Here is a 19645-nt window from a genome sequence, read left to right as displayed (position 1 = left end):
AGCGCCAATCCGGGGAGCCGGAGGGGGCGGTGCGCCGTTCAAACGCGGCGGCGGAGGCGCGAAGAGGCTCCCGCGCAGCGGCGGCAGGTCGGCGCAGGTCTCATCCGTCGCTGTGAGTACAGCCCCGGCCCGCGCTCCCGGGCCGTGCGAGAGGCCCGAGCCGGCCTCCTCCGGCTTCGGCGTCGTCTTTCGCGCTCGTTGTTTCAGCCGACCCTGGCGGGCGAGATAATGGCGTCGTCTGGGCTTGCCCTGCGCCGCCGCGCCAGCTCCCGCGGTGCAGGGCCGGTCCTGCCGGCTCGGCGGAAGCGACCGCAGGCACTGCCAGCCACGAGAGCGAAGTCCTGCCCGAGCGGCGTAACCGGCTCGGGCGGGCTCCGGGGCGCGGCCCGGTTACCGCGAGGGGCGCGGGCCAGGCGCGCGGCGTAGTGCCCGTCCGAGACGCGGCGGCGGCGAACGGCAGCGCGGGGCGGCAGCGGCTCCCTGCTGCGCTGCGCGTGTCGGCTGAGTGACGCGTTCTGGCGGCAGCCGCTCCACAGCAGTTAGCGGCTTATCAGAAGGAAGCTGCGTAAGCTGTGAGCTCCCGGGAGAACTGACTGGTTGCCCGATGACTAGCCTTGCCTTGTTGCCACGTGCAGGAATGCCGTAAAGGTGTTAATATCCCAAAGACCTTCAGGATTAAAAGATTTCAATAAGGCTTATTGCTTTCTAACACAAATAAGGACACTTGTGAGAGATGGAGACAAACTGGGAGGTTAGAGGTGGTAAGGACTATCAATAGGCTTTACCAATAGGTGGTACAATGATGGTAAAGACCTCACAGCTTTTTTTTTTTTTATTTATTAACAATAATCTGCAATACAATATTGGTAAAAATAATCCACTCTCACTTCTGATTGGTAAAATACATTTGCATTTCAATTGCTTTTTAGAAGTAATTCACTAGTGGTTTAGCTAGTGAAAATGAATACTTTATATATATATATATGTTTAAATTGTTATAAATCATATAGATAAGAGGTATTTTAGCCCTTCCCACCAATGTCTTCTGCCAGTAACAATCCTGTCCTTGTTAAGACTTACGTATCCACAATCACAACTGTGACTTAAGTGTGAGCCTTCAGCTAGCAATTCAGGCAGGACACAATAGCAGCTGTGTAAACTTGTCTGGCAGTGGAAGGCTGTTTTCATTAATGAAGGCAAAAATTTGGGCTATGAGACCTTAGTCTGAGACACTAACAAGAAACTTGCAGTTACAGAGCATTCTACCTCACAAGCTTGAGTTGCACAGCTTACCAGGTCTGATGTCCAGTGCTGGAAATGCAGTACAAGATGTCTTCATGGACATGCACAGACCTAAATAGCTGTAGAAATCAATGCTGTTCTCCTTCAGTCCTCCAAGTAAAAGTCTGCTCAGCTGTGACTTTGTTGTTTCAGGCAAATGTAACTATATATATATATATAGTATAAAAATTTCAATTTCTCCTTTTTCACATTGCTCTGTACCTTGTTCTAATTCTTGCTCTTATTCTGATTTAGAAATAAGGTTGACCAACAGCTGGAACAAGATGGTATCTGTGCTCCAAAATGCCAAGGCAACAATGGCTTGGCGGAAACACCAGCTCCTGGCTGACTTTGATGAGAATGAGAGCCCTGTACCTGACAAACTCAAGAGAAGGGCTTCTTTGACTTCTCTTGATACCATCCGCACGTCTCTAAGGAAGCGAGTACCATTAAAGCAAGTAGAGCTGAATTTTCGTAAGACCCCAACTTGGGAAAGCCTGGAAGCAAGACAGAAGTGCCAAACTCTTCAGAATATTAAAAGAACAGCAAAAAATGTTTTTGGAACAGTGTCCCAGGTACTTTGCCTTTGCAGTGGAGCGTGGACAGAGTTTAGTTTTTGCTTCAACTTCAGAACTAAGATTTCTGTACTCTGTACAGAATGCTGTATTCCAGACAGTCTATCCCGATGGTTGTCTCATTGCTACTAACTAGTAAAATCTTTAATATCCTTGCTAAAGTATAGACAGGCAAATTATGGACCTGGCAGAACAGGCAGGAAGGTGAAAAGAAGAAATATGAGGCATAGTTTCAGCAAAACTTTTTTTTTATTACTACGTAAATGCTTTTCCCCTACTGTGTTTCATCATGTATGGCAGAGCAACCTTCACAAGAAGGAAGGTAGATAGAGACTGCTATTGCTTGCAAAGAATTGTTTCTGAGAAACGTGTAGCGCTTCCATGCTTTGGATTTTATTTTTCTTTGACTTCTTTTCCTGTACCCATTCTGTTTACTACCATTTTCATTATAGTCAATCTAAGTTTGGACCGACAAAAAAGCACTAGATGCATACAGGGTAGCAAACTCGAGCTTGCACTTCTGTTTGGTGGAGACCTCTGATTTTAACTGCATGAATTATATATTAGAGAGGGCTGGCTTTTTCCTGCATAAGAGCAGCAGGAGCTCTCTGTTCCAATACCTGCTGAAGACTTTGATGAGTGTCAAGGATTATGGAAGTAAATGATTCCTCCAGCACAAATGAGTACAGAGGGTTGAAAAGCATTCATGCTAGACTAAACTTGATATGAGAATGAAAGCTAGGGATTCAGCTCAAATATTCCTTGTCTTTCTGGGTCCAAACTCTAGGCTAATTGACTTCATTTAGCATAACATGTCTGTCTAATACTACTTTCAGAAAATACGGAAGTCTTGCCAAAGCCCAGTACACTCGATGGTGACTTTTCCTGCTGAATCCATCAGCAGAAGCTGTGCAACCGGTTCTACCAAGAAAAGAAGTAGTACACCTCGAACCCCTTGCCGTAAGAAGGGTGTTACCCCAACAACCAGTTCCAAAGGCACCCCAAGATCCAGCAAAAGAGCCTTGCTTGGGCCAAGAAGGGTGTCAGAACATAGAGAATGGAGGGATTTCTCATCCTGTCTTGGTAAAGATGCTGTCTCTCTCCGGAGGTCACAAAGAGCAGCAGCACTGAAGAGCCCTTATTCATCACCTGCTCCTGCCAGCAGAAAGATGTAAGCCAAGTTATTTTGTAGACTTTTTTTTTTTTTTTAACCATAGAGTATCTTGTAAGGTGAAGGGCAAGACATGAAGGTTGCTGTCCTATTCCTCAGAAAGGGTGTGCTGTTTGAATAGTTAAGAAAGTAGTTAGAGGTCCCTGTAGAGACAGGGACTGAGCACTGCATAAAGCTAAAACATGAAAATTTTGTGCTGTGACAAGAACTTTTTAAAAATCATTCTCCCACTGGGTAAGTTTACACTATGTTTCTCACCACCAGTCCCCATCTGACCATAGAGACATGCCTGAGTTCCTTGCTGATGTCTTTCTGGTAAAGAAAAATGTTCTCAATGCACCTCACTCCAATGTAGCTCTAACTTTTCCAAAGCTGCTATTTGTATTGCAAAGATACCTGGAACAGAATAATAGATTAGAATCACAGAATCATTACGGTTGGAAAAGACCTCTAAGATCATCCAGTCCAACTGTCAGTGCAACACCACCACACCTACTGAACCAGGTCCCAAAGTGCCAAGTCTGCATGTTTTTTTAACCCCTCCAGGGATGGTGACTCCACCACTTCCCTGGGCAGCCTGTTCCAATGTTTGACCACCCTTTCAGTAAAGAAACTTTTCCTAATATCCATAAAACTCCCCTAATGAAAGTTGAGGCCATTTTCTCTTGTCTTATCACTAGTTACTTGGAAGAAGAGACCAGCACCCACCTCCCTACACCCTCCTTTCAGGTAGTTGTAGAGAGCAATGAGGTCTCCCCTCAGCCTCCTCTTCTCCAGACTAAACAATCCCAGTTTCCTCAGCTGCTCCTCGTAAGACTTGTTTTCCAGACCCTTCATCAGCTTTGGTGCCCTTCTCTGGACACACTCCAGCAACTCAATGTCCTTCTTGTACTGAGGGGCCCAAAACCAAACACAGTATTTGCAGTGCAGCCTCACCAGTGCTGATTACAGGGGCACAATCACTTCTCTCCTCCTGCTGGCCCTGCTGTTCCTGATACAAGCCAGGATGCGGTCTTGGCCTTCTTGGCCAAGTAATCATTTAGTAATGATTATTCTGTTTGCAGAGGGTTTGACTGTGAGTTGGAGCTGGTCTCCTCAGGGATTTGCCAATTGAAGCGTATCTCCCATGCATTTGATGATGCCATCGTGCAAGAGGAGAGGTAAGTACCACTAACTGTCCCTCAACATTTAGCAACAGGTTACCTCCCACTTGGACATTGACAATGTCAAGCTAAGTGATCCCTGTAACTCTGGGTGAAGAATAGTTGCAGAACTTTCTCAGCTGTAATGTCACAGTCTTTCTTTCTTCAGGATACCTGTGCAGATTAAATCTGCAGTTGGACTTGCAGCTTCTAAAACCTGTCAAATGCTCTCCTTGTCTTCAGGTTTCTTGCTATTGAAGCCAGATATTTTTTCCCCAGAAAGAGTTTACCTTTGACCTTGTGCGAGAACAGTATCTCCCTGCCTCTGTCTAAAAGAGGTGCTGGGGGCAGGGAGGGAGGAGGAACCCCATTGCACTGACACTGTGATTAGGTGCTTGCACTTTATAAGAAAATCCTTTTATTAGGTAGCATTATGTTAACAAACAATCCATCGAGCCCCTAACACAAAAAATTTACAGGATGCAGAAGCCTCTTATACAACACCTTGGTTAATCCATGAGGTGGTAGGCTGCTGTGTTTGCAAAGGTTATGTCATTCTGAATTAGACATATTAAGACAGTAAAAACTAAAGGTCAGAAGTCCTGTCACAGGGCAATTCCCTAAACCTCTTCTTCTCTTAGAACACTCAGTGTCAAGCACTCAATAATTAAATGTCAAGCACCTAGAATCCTCTAGAGAGGGCTTAGCATTAAGTACTTTTTATCTACAAAAAGGTAAGGGCTTAAAAGCCTACATAATTAAAAAATTCAAGTTTTACCAAGGGGACCATTTCTAGATAACTATAGGTTAATTCCTTTATTTAATGAACGATCATATCCATTGAAAGTTCACTAAGTCTCACTCCTAATGTTCTCCCATCTGTTAGTGATATGACAGTTTCTCTCATTCGTAACTGAAGATAGTATCAGCCAGGTAAAGTAGTTGTTCATTTACCTTGTCTATACCTGCATGCATCTACGGGGAGAAAACCTGCTGTTTGGAGAGAGAAAGGCTTATTAAAACTCACGCTTCTTCAAAGTATTGTTATGCAGAACCACGGGGTTCTTCCCTCATATTCACTGTGGCTGTCTCTGCTACAGCAGATTACTGTGCAGTTGTAAAACTTCACCTCTGCATTGTGGATTAGTGAAACCTTGTGGGTTTGCAACGAACTGGAAGTTGGGCTTCTATGCAAACAGCAGCTTTTCTCACCCCAGAACTGGTACTAATGTCTTTGTCACTCAACCTCAGTTCTCACTCATTACTAATGAAGATCACAAAGCATGACAGAACAAACTATTACCCTGAGCTGTCTAATTGTACAGCCTTTCTTTTCCATCCCTAGCATTGTCTTAGCAGTTAAGACGATGCTATCACAGTAACTAACAGCAATTGATACACCTGTATTGCTGGCATTTTTAAACAGAGCAATTGTACCTAAATGGATGGGAACAATAACTCTTTTCTGTAAGTTTCTAAATATTGCTTCTAGTGTTAATTCATTGAACGATTACCAGATAAGTGACTCTATTACTTTCACTGAGATCTGTCTTGTGACATTAATATTGTCACCTATTATGTTGGAAATGTTCCTTTTCTGTTAAAAGATATGTCCTGAATAATACGTCCTATTTTAGCAACAAAGATAGGCGTAAGAAGCTGATTGCTGTAACATTTCAGGAAAAATAAGAGCAGTTTTAAATGCTTGACTGAAGCTTTAAACGGTGATGTGTACTGCTTCCACTAAGCAATTTGGTTCTCCTGCATGTGTAGATACATACAATATATTCAGTCACTGGCTGGTTTGTAGGTTGCCTACTGGAATAATTGTGAAATAACCTTTTTGGAAGTGCCCTTACAGTCTTGCAGATGACCGTCTGTTCTAGTATCCAATTGCTATGAGTTTTAGTGTTACAGCTCCCTTTTAATCTTTTCCGTGATGAAACAAACCTTGATATCAAACTGTTTATAGCTGCCAGCTCTATGTATACAATGCGATATAAATTAGATTATATCACAAGAAATGCTCCTGTTGCTAGTTAAAGTATTGCAGTACTTAATTGGTATACTGCCATTTATGCTCACTGAAGGTTAGAAAATATTTTTTTTTGCTAGTGTTTAGAACTGTTTATACAGTGAAAGCGTACAGATCCCAGACCTCTTCCTTGCTCTATAACAGTTTTCCAGCAGTTAATTAACCTTCCTGACTTCATGCTGCTAATGGCAGTTGTCTTGTTCTTCTGCAGGCAACACACAGTATCAAACTACTACTATCTAATGGCACAAAACTTACAGTCTGTGCGTCGATCTCGGAAACTTTCTCAAGCTATTGGAAGGCGAGCAAAGAAACTCCAGCAAGCACTTGGTACCTAGACAGAGATGGCTGTAACTATTGTTGGTTTATGAGCATATATAAAGGACAGCTCTGTAGCACTTTAAGAGGGTGCACTCTATACATTGAACAAGTCATTACATTTTATAACCTTTCCTGACAAAGCAGCTCAGGACTTCCCTTCCCTTGCTTTCTCTTTTCAAGTGAACAAGAGAATCAAAATTGTACCACAGTGTATTATCTCCTGCTGAGATGAGGGACTGTCTTGAACGTGACTTTCATAAGGCAGTAAGTACTTTGAAACTTATGTTGAACTGACCATTAGGAATGGCCAGAGCAAGGGACACGGCCTCATGAAGGGTGATCATAGGTAATAGTAGTATTTAGACTGGTATCCAATTGCCATGAGTTTTAGTATAAGTACTTTACATTCTAAAAGTACTGGTCCATTATTTTGAAAGCCTAGCAATTTTTTTTTTCTGTATATGAACAAACCAAAATTTAAGCATCATATTTAACTGGAGGTTAACGAAACAGTAGTGGCTTGTTTGAGTTCTGACCACAACTGCCATTCTAAGGCAACAGGTTTCTGTGGAGTCACGGCACTTTAGGACTAATTCATGGCCTTAAGCATTGCTATTCTATTAGCCTAACTAATCCTATCTTAAGTAGTTGGGTTGCAGACAAATCAGAGCAACTTTGTCATTTCTTGCTGCTGCTTTAAATAGCATCTTGGCAATGAGTTAAACATTGCTTTTGTAGTACCTCTGTCTTCTAGAAATACACAGAAATTGGTTGTTACAATTCATGTAACCTCTTACAACTACTGCTATTAGCTAATATAATGGCACAAGTATTTTATTTGATGAAGTATACTAAGCATTTGATATGTGTATTTTGCTTCTAATTACTTTTTAAGAAAAATAACATTCATTTGACAAGCCTCTTTGGTGGGTGATTCAGTTTAAGAGAGTTCAGTCTTTTAAACTAAAGCAAAGATTTCTCAAGCTTCAGAGTTCAACAGCAGGGCTGTTTTCTACAGCAGCAGCTTTGTGCAGGCTTCTCAGATTACATTCACTTTAAGACAAACCTTCAAACAAAAGAATGATTGGGAAACTTAGCTCTGGCAAGATGCACATGTAATTTAGTAAAACTGGAACTACTAAATTTTAATGGTATTAAGTATAAATACGGGAAGCAGTCATGTTCAGTTCTGATTTATGTGTAAGTATTGATTTTAAACTTGCTCTTGATTTTTTTCTTTTTTTTTCTTGTAAAACTATACTATTTTAAAATACTGAAACAGTTAATGAGGCTTGGAAACATGAAAGCAACTGACTTCTATGGAGAGCTTTAGCTTGTGTGTGCATTTTTTGTGTTTTGGTTTGTTTTTTTTTTTTAACTACCTTTCTGTATGGAACAGTAGCTTGAAGTTTTTCTTTGCATGTATTGAAACTACTTCTATAAAGTTTTTACAAGGATAGTGTCTCATTACGAAAGTATTTTCTTATATGACTTTTCAAAAGGAAGGAGGGTTGGAGTTCTGTGAAAAGTCACCCCGCAATGTAAGTGTTATTTCAGACAGTCACATGTGTTAAACAGCCTCTATTTATACTGTTTCCATTGGCTACTAGGACATGTACAATGATGATCTAATACTTCCCACATCACTGATAAGAAAAAATTAGTGACACTGTTTGCTTAAAGCAAAGAAGGTTTTATTTACGTGACTAATTTGTTATAAGATTTTAAAAACCAGCTCACATCAAAATCTATACCAGTTGTAGAAATCTTACTCCTTATTTCATATTAAGAAATTAATTATTGTACACTTCTGAATCTTTACAAGGCAGCCATAAGAAATAGAAACATGTCACCAGATAGAACCTTCTCACTGACACTAAAAGTATGCACTTGATAGAACTACAGACTGAAAGAACACATACAATTTCAAATTTCCTTGTATAAATTGAGTTGTAAGTGGACTGCCCCTTTCCCTCCCCCACAAATAGAAAAATAAATTATGCAGAAGGCTTGGGGTTCTGTGAGAGTGTCATTCTTGGCCCCACACCAGTCCTCCCTGAATAACCTTATTTCTAAAGCTTGCAATCTGTAAATTATGTTTCAGCATGGTAATCTCTGGTATACTATTTCCCAGCACATCACAGTAAACCTGCCTCTCTCTTCCCCTCCCTAAATTCCATACATCCTTACTGTCAGGTTTGTTTCATGTTCCCTCATCTCCCATGACTGTATCCAGTTTGAAAGGTAGCTTATGGAAATAAATACAAATAAAGGGTAAACTGGAATCCCCTTACCTTGGGTTTGAACTAAAATGAGGGAAATACCAACACCTGACTTCAATTCCAAAGTACATGGTACAGGATTTTGGCTGCTCCAGGACATTTCTTATTTCTGAAAAAGAAAGCTCTTTTTATCCAAATAATGCATTATTACTTCCTTTATTTTTAAGGAGGACTGAGTTTAGGATCATCTGTAGGAACCTATATTTACACTTGAGTGATTAAACATGATGGAATCAAATTACCTTGTTAAACCCACAATTTCTGCTGAAGCTATGAACACAGACCATGAGGAATCATTGATCTTAAAAGAGCAGAGGAGGTAAGTTGGAAAGTTTTGTGTTTATGGGAATTTTATCCTGTACCAGCTCCAGATGAGTAGGGAAAGTGCCACTTTCTCCTCTGCATGTCTGAAATGAGCAATTCAATGCTCAATAAATCTTGAGTTCAGATCCCACACTTCAAGGTCCAGAAGTCAGAAAAACAATGAAATTGCAGTGTATAATATCTCAATTATTAAGCCAAGGAGCTTATTAAAAAAATGCCCATACTTGAGTCATCTACTATGTTTATGATATACTCACCTTTCAGTGGCTTAGATGCAAGAAGGGGAACAGAATGTGGGGAAAATCCTCTTTTGTTCAGCAACAGTTACACTTACAAGTTTTAAAAACTAAAAATACCTATTGATTTCAGGGATTATTAAAAATGCTTATTTTAAAAAATTAGCAAATTTAAGATGGGAAACAATATAGAAAGAAGGAAACATTTCTTTTTTTTCCTCCTCTAAATTTATTCTCTGAAGTTACATGATGATGCCATAGACCTAAATATTGGGGATTTGCTTAAATACACACACTAGTAGTGCCCTGCCCTAAAGACTGCAATGCATAAATGGGACAACTTGTTCACTGATAATGGCAAACAGAGGCTATTTTGCAGAATGGTGGAGCTTCCAGATAAAGTGTAATTGTTCTACTTATTTTAACAGTAGATTAAGGTGTGTCTCTTCCCCCCCCCCTAGTTTACTGATAGTTCCACTTCTACATAACAAGTGAAAGTTTTAACTCTGTTTAGAAGTTACTTCCCTAGGTACTAGAGGAACAGGTGAATTAATCTGTAAGAATTAAGACTATTTTCATGTAAACAAATCAAAATGGCAGCTCTCATGAACCCCAGTGAACAAGAGAATTACCAACATATCATTTTTACACCTAACAAAAGTTAATGCTGAATCGATATAAAACATGCCACAAAACTAATTAGGAGTACTTTGGTCAAGCAAGAATCTGTTCCAAGAGCACTAGTGTTTGCAAACACTTTTAAAAATAAAGTTATTCAAAATAAGCAGATTTGGATCAACATCACTATTCAGGTCTGTGGAATATTCTGCACTCTTTGTACACTTACATCTTTTTTCAAACTTACCTAACTAGACAACAAAATTGAATAAACAGCCATTGTTGGTTGGGGTTTTTTTTGTTGTTTTGGTTTTTTTTGTTTTTTTCTAAGTATATTGGTTACAAATTTGCTGTGGAAGCTGAACCAAAACTTCACTTAAGGTGTCTTCCAGTAGCTACACACACATACACACAAAACCAGAACACCACAGTTATGAAGGTGTGTTTTCACAATATCTCAGATAAGCCTACCACTGCTATTAAATCACAGCCATTTTTTTTACAGTAATTTAAAACTGATCTATATCAAGAGGCAAAAAAATTAAATGCATCCAAATGTGGCCTTTGCAGTGACTTGTACTGCTGCCTTAGCACCCACTGGATTAAGTTTTGTGTTTTACAGTTTCACTTATGTTTCCTCCATAGAGCAGATTAAAAGGATGTGCTTTTCTGTAACAGACTGGAGGCACAAAAGGTGCTGAAACTACTGATGAGTCTAACTTGTGTTCCCTGGGCACCCACCATTCCTGCCTGACTTCTCTGTCTTTTTCCCTTCTGTGGATGCTTTAACATTTCCAAGCCTATTAGCCTATAAAGTTTAAGTGCTGACTGCACAGAGGCTGCAGCAATAAGGACCTGCAATCAGAGAAGACTCTAAGATCAAGCTTATCCTCTGCTTAGCAGGACGGATAATCCTTCTGTGAAAGCACAAGTGAAACTGAAACCCAATTGCAAACCAAATGCCTTTGAACCACTGCATGCAGCTTCATGTGGACAAAGTGTGTAACTAAAATTTTGACCAGAAGGAAATGTTTTAAGAGAAAACACATTTGAAAAATTATGCTATACAACTACTGATTCATCAGGCAAACCTCAGGGATCACCCCACACAGAGCTGAGGGGGAAAAAAACCAAACCAAACCAAAACGAAAACCCAACAGACAACACCCCCAAGTCGTTCAACGTGCACGAGGTTCCCAGCCACTGCCACAGAATAGTTGAACTGCCAAGCCTAGTTGTGAGATGTCTAAAATCACACTCTCAGCTCCAACAGAAGTTGTTTTACCATTTTAGTGGTAACTGGCGAGTGCTTTCAAAACAAATGCATCTGGCATCTGATGTTTCAGAAGATTGGTTCCTAATTAACAATGAAGCCTTAACCTCCAAGCTAATGGCTCCATCACTGTTTGCCAAAGTGCTCAGCTGGAGGCATGTGATCAGGTGATAAACCATTCTATCCCTGAGCAATAAGTAGCATTGGAATTATGCAAAGGCCACATGAGCTCTCATATTGTAGGAAACAAAGTTAAGGAGAATACTTTGAATTTGACCTCAACACCATGCGTGGAAACTCTGAAAGTGTTATCACTCTAAATCATGCACACACACACACACGCACATTTGTTTCACTACTATTAGCTCATAATATTCTTAAGAGAAGCCAGCACAGTGACTACTGTAATGGTGACCCAGTTAGAAATACACAAAATCAGAGTTTTCATGACATGGTACCCTGCAAAATGACACTGTTTCAGCAAGAGTAAAAAACAGACCTTAACAGCCTAGGAGATTTCTCTAACCTTGTGCTCAGACACTAGTTCCTTGAATGCAGTCGCAGAATTACACACAGATCCATCTTTTGGAAGGAAGTAGGCCTTTCTACTACAGCAACTTAAAACAAAAAATAGAATTTTGAGTCTCTTGGATGATAGAGGTAGATGGCTAAAGCAACATTAGCTTTGAACTTTGCTGCAGGAGCAGTGATTACTGTCAGGACACATGCAACACAACACCCAGTGCTTAAAAAGAACTTTGCAATCAATTAATGTTGCTTTTAGGTCCCCTCAGCAAATTCAAAGTTTGCCCAGTGAGCTGCTCCCTCACAAGCCCTGGATGCCCACATCTATTTAAAACTAGCAAGCAGGAGCATGCTAGCAGTGAAGTGACTGGAGGGAGATGGAGTCTGGTTTACCTGTGCAATCTCTTCATAGTTGCAGAGGAAGGAGAAGAAATGAACTATGCGATTAGAATTAATACATACAGTGGGCCAAGACAGAACACAGAATAATTCGTCCAACTTTGTGGGTTAAAGAACAAGGTGTGATCCTACTGGGAAAGCATTTGTAAACCTGAAGACTACTTCCATGTAGTCTGTAGATACCTTTCATTTAGCTTTTGTAGCTGGCCGAGTTGGCAACAGAACATAAAACCCCAATCCCTTGTAATGTAGTTACCTGCTCCCAATTAGTATGAGGTACCAAACTTGTAATATCTTTCCCAAATATTCATCAAAGATTACCGCTTTCCTTAAAGGAAGCATTATAAAAACCAAGTTATTGATGCACCACAGATCTTTCAGGAACTTTGAAATAGGTAACTGACAATCTTGCCAATTGATGTCTGAAAAATCAAAGATTGTAACTTATAAATCAAAGATTGTCATTTATAAGCTATTTTGCTGTCTTTTAAGGCAAAAGCCACATTAGCATGCTCTTCAAAAAGCACACTGAAACTTTTGGGTCAATAGAGAATATTAGACTTAGGTTTACTTCTGCACTGTCTTAATAGTTTTCCATTGCATTTCTTGTTTGATTTACACCTCAACTTTCAAAATCATTAACCAACAGACTTGTTCAGAGACTGTTTCTGGTCTAGCTACAGATGAGGAAAACCTGAAACTAATAGGGAGAGGTAGGGAAGGCACAACATCCTCTCCGCCCCAACTCCCTGAAACTAAAAACAAACTAACCTGAAAAATAAATCTCCTATTGACTTCAAGCTTTCTCAGTGTCAATGGTCTGGTTTTAACTTTTAAAGAAAAAGTTTATGTGCACTTGTAACTTCATTGCAGGTTTTAAAACATGCTTCAGTTCAGTCATGAAAGTTCTCTTGGTAAATTTAGTTCAGTGAAAGTATCTGCATGGAAAATCTGCAAACTGCTCCTGTGTTAAACTACAACATTTTAGCAATATTACCACTTCGGGAAAATTTCACACATTTTACTTCTAGTACGTTCATTGAGGGATCCAATAGAAATTTAAATAAGTAGGAAAACATCTATTTGGCACCTGTAATTTGGCATGTCCATTCTTTGAAGCTCAAATGCTGTAATTCTGAATGCTACAGATTGTCTTAACACAGCAGTGCTATAAAGCATGAGAAGGTAAACAATTTACCCACAGGAATTCCATTACCTTTTTTTTCTCCTCCAGTTTAAAGATTCAAATTAGAATAATGAAAAATGTGATTGCCGTGAAGTTTGCAGATCCCTTAGTAAAAGGGCTTCCTTTAGCTGACCATCTTAGGATGTGTCTCTGAGTTGGTCAGAACCATCTCCTTACTTGGAGTAGTCCGCACATTTTGCACAGTCATCAAGTTCCACCAAAAAATGTGATCTTTGTACACTTGCACATTACTTTGTATACAGCAACACTAACTGCTTCAAACTGTGGCAGACACATCTATTTCTAACATAAAGTTTTTATGATCTGGTTCATAAGTGGAGTTCTCCCATTTACCTGATGTCCAGCACCTCACACAAACACAAGTGTCTCTTGACCAACACTGTAAGCTGAAGGGAAATCTTGGGTTTAAGGCACCCAAAAAGCATCTTGCTGTACAAATCCTGACCATCCATTATTGTTGTTCCCACCTCTGCTTCTCTTGTAAGTGTATCGCTTTATTGAAAGTGACATGGAAACAAATACAACTATTTAATGTTCAAAGCGTAAACCTTCTCTGTAACTTATGGGACCTACTGTTTATACTCTTTTGGGTGCAGCTAGTTAGCTGATACCACAATCCTCCTTCTGGGTAAAATCAGCCTGTTACAGCTTTTTCTCTTATTGCACATTTTATTATATCTGCTGTAAAAAATAACCAAAGACATTTCCTGCTGCTTTGATGTTATAAGCGCTTGCAATCCTTTTAGATTGTTTTAAAATTTCCCAATAAACATGTCAAGAGGAACAAAGTGGAAGTTCCCCAGTTGGTGTAAGAAGGCAGATTCCAGAGCAGGGAAGACTCTAAGGTACAAGTTCCCCTCTACACCTCTTACTTTGAAGCTGCCTAAATATTATCTGTGAGGCATGCCTACAAGTTTAATGGGGTGCACCCAAGATTTATACTCCCAAGCTTCCTAGGGGACAGATTCAAATTTATGAACTCCACCTCGAATCCAAGCAATGGAGGGCAAATGCCTGTCGTGATCTTTGTCTGATTCAGGCTGGCTCTGGGCACGCTCTGGCTTGGGGTTAGAGGAAGGTGGGTCAGGTTGCTGTACAGACATAGTCCTGCGGAGATGGTTTCTCTTGCGCAAAAACTCAGGTTGTGAATGGAGGCCAAAGCTGCCTTTTCTCAAGATCATCCGAGAGTTGTTCTTTTTGGGTCGTGAATGGAGACTGAACTCCAGCGAGGCCAAGTGGGCCGCATAACCTTCACTGAGGAACTGAAATAGGAAGGAAAGAAAGGGAGTGATAAATTACTACTGTCTCAACCTATGAGCATTATGAGGACTTAAGCTCCTATCTTTGGCATCCCTGTTAGATACCTACAGAGCACTAATACTCCTCTCAGCTCAATTTTTTTTTCCCCAGTGACCTGTTCCATTTTGTTTTTCAGCCATATGCAATGCATGCACTTGCAGATACAACCCGTGACCACTCGATTCTCTTTACTATTCATTCTGTCAGAAAATGTCTCATCTGAAACCAAAACATCTGAAACATTGTCTCTGCCCTTTGTTTTTGTGTGTGCGTGTGTTTGTGCATACATTCACATGCATGCATTTCCTTGTTTCCCCTACAACTTCCTGATTGAGTAGCAAGAGTTACTTACTTGACACTGTGCCTGGTATTTCTTTGTTGATCGTCCAACTATGTAGATCTGTGATGGCGACAGAGCCAAGACGTTGTACACAGAAATATCCTTCATGGAACCGTACGCAGCACAGATTTTGATGTGGCACTGAAACAAACAGTACTTCCAAAGTGACCACTCTATTGAACACTACATACTGCAAAGATGGCAGTTGTTTTGCAATGAAGCAGCAGACAAGTTCATTGTTAACAACCTTATTCTGTAAACCACAGAAAGCTAAATCTGTCTGCCTGCATGCCAGCAAGAACTAGATACACACAGGAAAGAACAAGCAGTTCATTCATTTTTTTTGCCATGCCAGGAGGCCCCCTTGGATGATTTATCAGCCTTCCTTGCTCTTTAAAAAGTGAGAAAAGAAATGAGGAACCAAAAAAAAGACTTTGTGATGGCCAGAGAGATTTACTGTTCAAAAGGGAGTTCTCTGACTTCACTGAATTACCTTCTCTGGAAAAAGCTTTTAAGGCTATGAACAGGTTTCTAATACCTCTTGCATGAGATTCCGTAGAAAAATGGTCTTTTGTCGGAGTGGGTCATGAACAAGTCCATCTGAGAAGAAGATCATCCCTTGTGGGAAGTTGTGTTGAGACAACCATGAAACCACACGCTGTTTTTGCATATCCGGCCGGCCGGTAATATAGATAATCAGATATCCCAGGTCCTGCCAATGCCTGTCAGAAACAGCAGGTAAATTATGTAGATGCAGAAAGAGAAACAATACCCGCAGGTCAGGTCAGCTTTTCTTTGCTCAGCACAGACCCAGTTAGAAGTCAGATGTTATCCTTCAACAAGTGGAAAGCAGCATGCCTAAGTCTCTGCTCCTATCGAGAAATTAAGTAATAATGTCTACATCTTGAGGGAGACGGAGGCAAGAAAGAGATTCCTATACAATATGTTACATAAAATATAAGAGCTATTTAAAAATGTATTTAGAATAGACCTTGCTACACATCAAGTCCTGCTATCTCTGAAACATTTAACGAGATTCCTGCCATTTCATCTGTAAGGAGAGGAAACTCTTGAAAACTGACTTCCCTCCATTCCCATGCCAAGTTCCAAAATGAGAGCTGTATTTCGCTGTCTAATGCGACATTAACAGACTTGCAAGAATGGATTAACAGGTCTTTAAATTTTTCCTCCAAAAATCACTCTTGCATTCATGGCACTTGATATTTTTGAAGTAGATGTACATCCTTATTTGAAGTTAGTGAAACACACAATACACTTGTGGTTTAACCCCAGCTGACAACTAAATACCACAGAGCCACTCACTCACCCGCCCTGTCCCCAGGGGAATGGGGGAGAGAATCAGAAAGGAAAGGAAAACTCTTGGGTTGAGATAAAGACAGCTTACTAGGACAGTAAAGGAAGACATAATAATATATTATAATAATAAAATACAGGGATAGTAAAATATACAAAGCAAACGATGCTGAATTTCTCACCACTCAATGGCCGATACAGCCTGTCCCGAGCAGCAACCAAGGAATGGAATCAAGTGCAATCTCGGAACGGTCCCGAGCAGTGAGAAAGCTGCCCACTGGCCAACCTCCACTTATATACTGATGATGTCTATGGTATGGAATAGAATACTCTCTTTGGTCAGTTTGGGTAAACTGTGCCAGCTATACCCCTCCCGGCTTTTTGCACTTGCACATTAGCAAAACCTGGGAAACTGGAAAAAAGCCCTTGATCTCTTAACAACAACTAACATCATCAGCATATTATCAACCTTATCTTTGCATACCAAATCCCATACTAAATCCAAAACACAGCAGCTACTGGGAAGAAAATTTGCTCCATCCCAGATGAAACTAGGACAATACTCTTTTCTAATCACAGTAACACATGGAATCATTACTAATTCAGTGCACACACTTTAAGGCCGCATTCCCAAGCAGCAACAACTTTCAATCTTCAGGGAATTTAAAACTACAAATTTCAAAGTATACCATAGCATTCTAAGATTCCTCTGAAAATCAGGCAGACCTGATGTCCAAGCAAATATAGACATATAGCTGCAAAGAACATTGACCTTTAAAGAATTGTTTATTTAGTAAAATATAACTATTTTGCCCCCTTCCTTCCTATTGTATTCAAACAGGAAAGGTGGCGATTTAAGAAGTGATGTGTGCAAACCTCACTTACCTAACAACATCAACAGCCCCAGCTCGGACCTTGGGGTCACTTCCCATGATTGAAACACTTGCTGCGAACGAACCATCAATGCTGAACACAACACATTCCATTCCTCGGGGAAGCACAGTCAAGTAACTGGCAGCACTGCTCTGGTCGCCCCTGGAGAGTCAAAGCAATAAATACATTTAAAAAGCAAAACGTCAGAATGTATCTTCTGCATGTTCTAGTTAGGACCTGAAATTAGACTGTCTGGATCTACAGCTTCAAAAAAGAATTAGGCAAAAAACCCAAAACAGCCTGAAGTACTCAAACTACTACTCAAACATGCTGTTTATATGTTTATATATGTCTATATACGTACACATATAAGACACGAATGCTACATATATGCACACACACATACACACACACCCCGCACACAGAAATCCGCTACATGTTTTTTTCCAGTAGACTACAGTTACTGGCATATTATTAGAAGTTACAATGGAAGAATTTATGTACACCAAAAGCTCCCACCCCAAAACAAACCTAAACCAAAAGAGAAATGCAAGCACAGATGGCTTTTTCTCATGGAAAAGCATGTGAAAAACAACCTTCTCCTCATGATGTATTTTCCCCCAAGATGTCAGGACAGTACAAAAGCACAAAGTGATCCAAAGCTCTGACCATCCCATCACCTCATGTTCCCTAAAACATGTAGTCTGAAGACCAAATCTTCTTTCCTTTAGAAAGATTATTACTGTACGATCTAGAAATTTTGTATCTGTTGATGAAGATTCTTACAATATTTGTGCACAGCTTAATGAGCAAAGATAGGATAATTTCTTTCATTCCTTTTTGAGACTGACTTCTGCAGTCTAAAAGCTCATGGGAGCTTAGCTTCTGAATAGACCTTAATTCGTGTTTAAGTAACTCTCTTATTGAACTGATTGTTTGTTCTGTTACACTGAGATGAAACACTTCTTCCTCCTCAATTAGCATCACGTAAGATTGTAAAATGACTTTGGTCTCGGTTAACTGGTAAGTAACAACACATTTTGTTTCGGCTAAATTCACCCCACTGATTTAGCCTCCAAAGCAGAGATTCAAAGCAAGCTGTAAGCTACTTCCTAAGTGGGCAAGCAATTTAATTCTAACTGCAATATTAAACCAAACTTCTGTATTAAATCAAATTGGACTTTTATTAAACATAAGATTTTTTTAAAAGTACAGCTACTCCCCCCTAAATGGAACTGCACTGGGGATTTGTGTCGCAGTAGGGGTAAACCCATTAGCCTGGGCACCTCCAAACTGGCTAGGAAACAGATGATCACTGGTTCAAATCTAAGCTGACAACACAGTGACAAGACCAAGAAAAGGTAAATAACTGACCAAAATCTCCCTCCACACCCCCTTCAATCTTACACACCTCAGTGTCTTCCTGATCACAACAACTCATCACAATTGTAGTTCCAGCTTGGAGCTATTACCTGACCACCATTTTGATGGGATACACACCAACTCTCAGTCTCTTCTGTTTGGGTATGTTGTAGGATATCCGGCCACTGCTGTTGGATATCTCTGTGTCAAAGTACACCCACCTACCTGAAGGTGGCTCAGTCATTATGAAGATATCAACCTGCAAAACCAACAAAACAGTCACCTAGTGTGACAGTAGGCAACACACTCCCTACTTACAAGGCCTGCCAAATCGAGACCACGTTAGTATCTCCAACTATGGCTCGTAATAAAAGCTTACAAGGAAGTTTGAAGGAACTTCAGAACTCAGCTAAGATTTCACAGCTAAGGGTCGTCCCAATTAGAAAATGCTTCCTAACACACAGTTCAAGACTTTATTACCTTCATCATTTAAAGCACCCAGCTTAGCGCTGCAGGTGTCAAACGAGGGTATAGAGCTCAGAAATTTGGCAGAAACTCTGAACTAGAAAAAAATCATTACAGCTTGGATGTGTGTATAACATTTTTGCATACTAAACTTACAAAATGGAAAATTTCACCTAGCTATTAACAAAATGAGATCTTTCTCAGGTAATAACTTAGCCTACAAATGCAAAACCTAAGCACTTTAAATTATGAAAATTTTTTTTTTCCAAAAGGTTTCATCAATATGGTTTTCTTCAACTTCAATTTAATCAAAATTAAGATAAAGTGTATGAAATACTTTCTGTGACTTGAACTGGCACTTTTCAGTGCAGATATACTCTTCTTGGACGTAATGATGTTACATGACATTGGGATCTAACTATAAACAGCACTAAATTTATTCTGAACTGATGAAATTCAGAACTGAGTTTTTCTGAGGGATGAGCTTTCGTGCAAGGGAAGAAATCACAGGTATTGCTGAACCAGAAGTGTTACCAGGATCAAACAATGGGTTTACTCTTTTCTTCTGCTTTTTAACTGCAAAGTGAATTCACAGTTTGAATA

General features: G+C 40.1%; 2 protein-coding genes across 3 annotated transcripts in view; one reads left to right on the top strand and one right to left on the bottom strand.

Annotated features, from left to right (window-relative positions):
* Positions 1 to 2: 2 nt before the first annotated feature.
* Positions 3 to 11120, top strand: PIMREG (PICALM interacting mitotic regulator). 2 transcript variants are annotated; one of them, XM_086762913.1, is made up of 6 exons: positions 3 to 112; positions 1537 to 1856; positions 2693 to 3027; positions 4092 to 4187; positions 5056 to 5102; positions 6416 to 6544. In XM_086762913.1, the coding sequence occupies exons 2-5, from the start codon at positions 1566 to 1568 to the stop codon at positions 5084 to 5086; spliced, it is 753 nt and encodes a 250-aa protein (XP_086619039.1). In that variant the 5' UTR covers positions 3 to 112; positions 1537 to 1565; the 3' UTR covers positions 5087 to 5102; positions 6416 to 6544. The 2 variants fall into 2 exon arrangements, with proteins under 2 accessions (XP_086619039.1, XP_086619038.1); XM_086762912.1 differs by lacking the exon at positions 5056 to 5102 and having other exon boundaries at positions 6416 to 11120.
* PITPNM3 (PITPNM family member 3) overlaps positions 8198 to 19645 on the bottom strand; it is a 78178-nt gene continuing 66730 nt past the window's right edge. The window contains exons 15-19 of the mRNA XM_086762903.1: positions 18688 to 18836; positions 17228 to 17377; positions 15567 to 15750; positions 15041 to 15169; positions 8198 to 14651 (exon numbers count right to left, since the gene is read on the bottom strand). Coding sequence (XP_086619029.1) covers positions 14343 to 14651; positions 15041 to 15169; positions 15567 to 15750; positions 17228 to 17377; positions 18688 to 18836 — 921 coding nt within the window. The 3' untranslated portion in view covers positions 8198 to 14342. The remainder of the gene's footprint in view (positions 14652 to 15040; positions 15170 to 15566; positions 15751 to 17227; positions 17378 to 18687; positions 18837 to 19645) is intronic.

This window comes from Chlamydotis macqueenii, chromosome 19 (genome assembly GCF_036417535.1).
Source record: "Chlamydotis macqueenii isolate bChlMac1 chromosome 19, bChlMac1.mat, whole genome shotgun sequence".
NCBI classification, from domain to species: Eukaryota; Metazoa; Chordata; class Aves; order Otidiformes; family Otididae; genus Chlamydotis; species Chlamydotis macqueenii.
The sequence above is the reverse complement of the archived record's forward strand: the minus strand, read 5'-3'. Positions and strand labels throughout refer to the sequence as shown.

What these genes read in the sequence shown, in the direction of transcription:
- PIMREG (XM_086762912.1), top strand. Translation starts at nt 1,566, where the DNA reads ATGGTATCTGTGCTCCAAAATGCCAAGGCAACAATGGCTTGGCGGAAA. An exon ending in TTTTTGGAACAGTGTCCCAG is followed by an intron (nt 1,857 to 2,692) that starts GTACTTTGCCTT and finishes TACTACTTTCAG; the next exon opens with AAAATACGGAAGTCTTGCCA. An exon ending in GCTCCTGCCAGCAGAAAGAT is followed by an intron (nt 3,028 to 4,091) that starts GTAAGCCAAGTT and finishes TTCTGTTTGCAG; the next exon opens with AGGGTTTGACTGTGAGTTGG.